At 39.1% G+C, this 7,028-nt stretch overlaps 1 protein-coding gene across 1 annotated transcript; it reads right to left on the bottom strand.

Moving 5' to 3' along the window:
* Nucleotides 1–906, bottom strand: LOC138910564 (uncharacterized). Its single transcript, XM_070201806.1, has one exon. It carries the CDS (start codon nt 904–906, stop codon nt 1–3), a length of 906 nt encoding a protein of 301 aa, XP_070057907.1.
* Nucleotides 907–7,028: the final 6,122 nt, after the last annotated feature.

Genomic DNA, 7,028 nt, shown 5'->3' with positions numbered 1-7,028 from the left:
CTAGATGGCTTGGGAGGTGGCTCTCAAAGTAGATTGACTTATGATTCGACTAGATTTCAGGCCATTTTCTACCATTTCTCCTATTTTTATGGCCTCTGCAAAAGGTTTGCCCATGCCAGATATCATGTTCTGAAAGTAATCGGCCTCTTGGGCCTGCAAGAAAACATTGACCATTTTTGTCTCATCCATAGGCGGTTTCACTCTGGCTGCTTGCTCACGCCACTTGATGGCATATTCACGGAAGCTTTCCGCGATTTTCTTCTTGAAATTGGTCAGAGAATTCCTATCTAGAGCTATATCAACATTGTATTGAAATTGCCTGACGAAATCTCGGGCCAAGTCATCCCATATATGCCAATGGGAGATGTCCTGGTCTATGTACCATTCTAACGTAATTCCCGTCAAGCTCTCCCCCAAATAGGCCATCAAAAGTTCTTCTTTTCCACCTGCCCCTCTCAGCTGATTGCAATATCTTTTCAAATGAGCGATCGGGTCTCCGTGCCAGTCGTACTTTTCAAATTTTGGCATTTTAAAGCCAACAGACAAATGAACATGAGGAAACATGCACAGATCGGAGTAAGAGACACTCTTTTGGCCACTCAGGCCTTGCATGTTCTTCAGACTTTGTTCGAGGCTTTTCATCTTCTGAACCATCTCTTCTTGCTCGGGGTTTCTCAAAGCTCTTTCCTGTTCCGTAGGAGACTCAAACTGCGAGTGTTGAGGGTAAGAGTTTGGGGTAACATGAGCGTTGTCTAGCTGAAATTGCAGGACTTGAAAAGTGAAAGTTGAAGGCTCGAAGCATGGCCTGGGAACTGTTGGTTGTGTCGTAGTAGAGACTGGTGGTGCGGTGAATAATGTAGAAGGTACCCCTGAAAATGGTGCTTGGGGGCGAACCTCAGAAGGCATACCGGTGAAATTGGCTTATATAGTGGGGTACCCAAGCGGGATGAATGGGTTGGTTATGGGGATGGGGACATTGGAGGTTCCACTCATCCTGGGAAGCAGTTCAGGAAATCCGGGGATTATACTGAGCGATTCTTTGCCATTAGACCAAGCGTCCCACATTTCTAACATGCGGACGCGCAACCTCCTATTTTCTTCAGCGGCTGCAGACTCTGATTGTGGAATAGCCGATACCGGACTATCCTCAGGCTCAATAATTGGTAGATGACTTTCGGAGGCCATAGGAACACTGCCTTTAGATCTCGTGAAGTAAGGATGGGAAGCCAGATTACCACAAAACCAACCACCTAAACAGGACCTTTGATATTTGCACACACAACAACCTGGTTAGTTTGAGATATTTAACAGATAAGGAATCGCATATTGGGGATGCAATGCACTTAAACAGTTAAATGTTTCTAAATGTCTTTGCAACGGCTGTATGTTTCATCCCGGCTTTACTATCTCTTTTCTCAAATTTCGAATCCTGATTTCTTTTTCCTTCCCTTTTTGTTGTTTTTGCTCTTTTATTTTTCACTCTTTTTTCTTTCTTGTTCACTCAATTTTCCTTCTTTTTCTCTTTTTTTCTTTATTTTTCACTCAGATTGTCTATAGCTACGATCGAATCCGATGAGGATTGCCTACGTATCATGACGCAGCATGAATCATATCATTACGTAGTTCAGGAAATAAATGCAGAATAAAAGAAAAGAAAATTTTGGTTTTTGTTTTTTTCAATATTTCATTAAATAAAATCTTTTTGGGTTTTTCTATTACAAAGACTTTGGAAATACTGACGATTAAACATACATACTTAAAATAGGAAAAACAGACTCGAAAAGGTAAAATACAGACTCAAAGCCAAAAATAATAAATAAAAAAAAATCAGGAATACATAAGAGCCTCCAATACTACTCCGGGGCCCCTTGGTACATCAGTCGGTCTTGATGCGGGCCTGCGTGCAATCTCTTCTTGAAGGTACTCTAAATCATCCATCACCTGACGGACAAAAGTCATCACAAAAGCAAAGAACATGGACCTGGTCATATCTTCGTATTCATGGCATTTCATTGCAACGTAATCAGCGATTTCTTTAATCCTCATTCTAATGACGCCCTTTTCTTGGAGCAAGCGTCCAATTTGCTGAGACCGGGCCTCCAACACCTGCATGGCCGTATGGCTTTAGTCATGTAATTGTTGTATGTCTTCTTCCAATCGGGAAATCAATGTATAGCAATGCTCTCTTTCAGCTTTGAAATCCTTTGTCTGTTGGACCATTTTATTTTCGAGATTAGTCAGTTTTTCCTTAAGATCGCGACACCTCTATCATACTTTTGCTTTAAATGCTGAACACACCTTGCCCGTTCTTCTGCATTATTCGCCAATTTTGCCCGAGCTTTTGCCAATTCATCCTCGGCCTTTATCAAATCAAACCCATAATCATGAACTTTCCACCTCAGATTTCTTATGAGTCTTTCATCTTTTTTGCTTCTTACCGGGTTTTCAGCAACTATTTTCATTTTCTGAATCTGAGCTCGGAGGGCTTCATTTTCTCGGGCCAACTTTTTCTTTTCTCCTTCATCCTCGCCAGTCTGCAGACTACTGTTAAATTTGAGATTTTTGATTTGATCCTCTAGCTTGCTTATGGTGGTCCGGTATTCCTTCTCTTTAGCTAACCAAACCCACTGTTCTCGCGCTCCATCGGTGAATTGTTGGACATGGGGTCTTTTGGCGGGTTGTTCTGTTTCTTGATCGACTCAAACTCTCTTACCATACTAGGCTGTGTAGTGAGATTCTACTTCACCCGAGGAACAATCCCGTACTTGAGTCTGTGGCTCCAGAAACATACATTAGTGCCAAATCTGGCGAACCTTTTCTTTTGGGAATGCGGCTTTTGGGCATAGTTCAATAACCTGTAGACTCAAATCTTCATCATAAGGGACTGTTTGGTATCTTCCCAATTGGCGTAGGACCCGATGCGGAGCATATGGATGAATACTCCGAAGTCCCATCAATAAAAGAAAGCACACTCCGGCAAACATGTAAATAACCTCGTTGACCGTGATCCAACTGAAATTTCACTCAATTCGGTTTGCAGTCAAAGAACCCAAATACGCGAACCAAGCCTCAGTACCCTCTGGTAACTCATGACCGTTTACTCGATTTTCGTATTCTTCAATGCAATCGAGTCCGGTCAGACCGTAGTTCATGTACCTCGGGCGATGGCAAAGATGTTCCACTAACCACATTTGCAAAAGCAAGTTGCAACCCTCAAAGAACTTTGTCCCAACTCGACAGACGGTTAGAGCTCGATATATTTCTGCGAGAATCATCGGTATAAGAGTGCCGTTGGCCTTTTTGACCATAAAGTCGGCCATTCCTGCAAGTCCCAGCTCTATATGTTCGTCACTCCTTGGGCATATCAGAGTGCCTAAAAATACAACTACAAAGGCTAAACCTCTGCGAGCTTCCCATTTGTTTTTATTTCCCTGATGACTCAAACCAGTGTCCGGAGCCTCAAATCCTCGAGGATCCCCATACCGACTGTATAAGAAGTGGAATGTGCAAAATCCTTTAGGCAAATTTCCATCTTTAACCTGCCGGCTAATGCTCAGAAGGTCCAAAAACTTATGAGGGGTTACAGGTCTTGGTGCTACTGGATATCGGTGCCTGAGATTCCCATCAAGACCAACATAACCTGTCATCTCCTCTAGCAAAGGGGTCAACTCAAAATCAGAGAAGTGAAAAACATTGTGCGTCGGGTCCCAACATGGTATCAAAGCTTCAATTATATCAACCCTTGATTTATTTTTCAGAAGCACGGTGAGCCCACCTAAAGCCTTTGTCACATAACGCTTGCTGACCTCTCCCAGGTCATTCCACCACACGTGGAGTCCCAGTGGAATCTCATCTACTACCCGAAAAGGTACATTCTCAACGGTGCTCATTCTGCACACAAATTGAGGACAAAGATCAAAACCGACACATTTTTCAAAAACACAAAGTGGTTAATTTTAAAAATCCAAATCAGTAAATTTCGTAACAAAAAGGTTTTTTTTTTTTGCCAATACGGCCCTTCAGCACTTGAGGAAAGTATTTAGGGTTGTTTCTGCCAACTGAGGTTGGTTATAGGAGAAAAGATTGACTTGGTTTTACATTGTGGCTATTCTTGTGAAAACAGCCTTCCGGCGCTCTAGGAGAATGTTTTAAGGCTATTTTGACAAGAACAGCCCCGTGTGATGATCATGTTTCAAAAGGTTCTTATTTTGGTCAGTTTTGAAAAAATGTGGCCGTACCTGATAGGGGTTGCCCGCGTATCTCACATCCGGTGAGAATCAGACCCGCGTAGTTCGGTAGGTTTTGGCGCAATAGGAAAACACGACTTATTTTGAAAATTTCTTCTTCTTCTTCTTCTTCTTCTTCTTATTTTTTTTTTCAAAAATTCGACAAAGTTTTAGTACTTTTCAAATACCTAGATTTTCAAAACCGGATAAATTATTTCTCTCCTACCTCACTCTTTGTTTTTTCTTGGTTCCCTCTCCCTATTCTAGAAGCTAGTCAACATGCAAGCCGAAACAAACATATGCACAAGTAGCACGTAAAATGCATCAAGATGGTCCTTTATATTGGGTACATCTGTCCTAGACGGACCCAACCCCTGTGTTAACTCCCCAAAGTCAAATGCACGTGATGCAAATAAACGTTCCTACTAGGGATCCGACATGAGGCTTTGCTATTCTAGGTTTAGATCTTGGGTGTGTTGTTCTAGACCTGGCTTACCCGAGAGGACAACTCGAGTCGAGGGGGTCAGCATACCGGGAATACAGAAGCTTCACCGGCTTTGCAATTTGTCCGATCCTCGTTCTAAAATTAGGGGTATGACTCTAATAGAAAAGAAGCCACGCGAAGCGCATGCTTCCTAGAAGATTTAAAAGACTCAAAGAGAAGAGGATTTCGTAACAGTTTATATACAGTTCAAGAAATATCAAAGCGGTAAAAAGCGACATTTAGCACATTAGGCTCAAGCACATAAAATTCAGATAATAAATAAAAGCCAAGTATAACAGCTATTCTAACCTCGAATTCTGAACCCTGAACCAAAGATTCTGGATTCTTATTCCCCACCAGAGTCGCTATAGCTGTCACACCTCCTTTTTCCCTATAGGGATAAAGGGATAGGGAGTTTTTCCAATTAAAGTGACATTATTTGAAATGAGATTATTTATTTGATCAGAGTCGCCACTTGGAATAATTTATGGTGTCCCAAGTCACCGATTTATTTTAGAATCCCAAATCGAGGAAAATTGACTCTTATTTATGGTCTGCGAACACAGAAGACCGGGTAAGGAATTCTGTTAACCCGAGAGAAGGTGTGAGGCACTCGCGAGTTTCGTGGTTTTAGCACGGTCGCTCAACTATTAATAATTGGCCTAGTTATCTGATTTAATACATGTTTTGAACCTATATGTGCATTTTTATTCCTTTTACTGTTTTTATTACATTACTGCATTTTAAACTTTTATGAAATTAATATGAGACGAGTTACATTGTCGTACACTCGTTGTTTATACACATCGCAAATCGCGTCACGTGAAACGTACCCGCAATCTACAACATATTTAATTTTATTTATTATTATTTGAAGTTGTGGTCGAGTCACGTGAAACACACACTCGAATTGGGGATTACGTATTATGACTGTGCCAGGGAACCGTACCCACAGTCACGATGATTTATTATTAATCGCGCCTAAAGCAAGTTATGATGTTCGAATATTATTCAATTACTAATTTTGAGATTATTGTAAGGTCATGAGGTATGTAATTATTTGTGAAAGAATTGGATTTATTATTTATAGAAAAGTGGGCTAGTTTAGAGAAAGATGAGCCAACTATGTTATTTATTACTTTGGACCCGATGAGACTAAATCTTTTGGCCCAAAATCTTTTCTTCTCCAACAGCCCAAAAACCAATTTTCTTAGAAACAAATCGTGGCCCAAGCAAATTATCCAACCCAATATCCCATATTCTGTACATTTCTTAAACAAAACTAATGACATCACAATCTCATGAACACAATTAGTAAACAAGCCAAATTACAGTGATTCAATAGACCCTTTATCCGGTTAAATCAATTCAAAACAAAACTTTGCAACTCTAAAATTAACATCATGGTCCAATAAACATATGAACAAGGAAACAATGAGATTCAAATGATCCTAATATCAATAGAGTGAACTACTACTTCATGCTACCCAATAATCACACCAATAGATAAGAAGGTAAATGGACAATTATAATCAGTGAAGAAAGGGAAATAACAGACGTTTGATATAAATTAACAGAGTTGAAATTACAAGAGCGCTAAATAAATCGACGAGTGTTGACTGGAGCTTTCACCGGCCACGAAACCTCGAACAAAAAATTACAACTTGCAACCCCGATCGACCTTACAAGACCGGTGATTTAGTGGCTTGTTTTTGCTGGGTTTAAAGCTTTTTTTGGGGGGGAGGGGGGAGGGAGGGTGATTTTGCTGGATTTTTCGAAAGAATGACACGAGTAAAAATTTTCTTATCCTAGAAGAAGAAAAATAAATTTCTCTTAATTCCTTCCTCCCTATTTTTTTTTTCTCTCCTCTCTCCTCTTTTTTCTTTTCCTCACATTTCTCTTCTATTTATAGAAAAAAAAATTGGAATTTTCTGATTTTTTTTAATTTTGTTTTATTTATTTTTTATTTTTTAATTAAAAAGAATTTTCACTTCCCATTTTTCTTATTTTTTTTAAAAAATAATTCCCCACTTTCCTTTACTTTTATTTTTTAATTTCTCACTTTTTTTACTTTTAATATATTTAAAATCTCACTTTTTTAACTTTTTTTTTATTTTTATTTTTCACTTATTTTACTTTTCTTTTTTTTAATTTCCACTTACTTTACTTTTATTAAAAAAAAAATTGATACCCTTACTTTTATTTTTTAATTTCAACTTTCTTTTACTTTTTATTTTTTAAATTTCCACATACTTTTACTTTTATTTTTTTTAATTTTCCACTTGCTTGTACTTTTTTTATTAAACAATTTCCACCTA

This window comes from Nicotiana tomentosiformis, chromosome 4 (assembly GCF_000390325.3).
Source record: "Nicotiana tomentosiformis chromosome 4, ASM39032v3, whole genome shotgun sequence".
NCBI lineage: Eukaryota > Viridiplantae > Streptophyta > Magnoliopsida > Solanales > Solanaceae > Nicotiana > Nicotiana tomentosiformis.
This window is presented reverse-complemented; position numbering and strand designations above follow the sequence as displayed.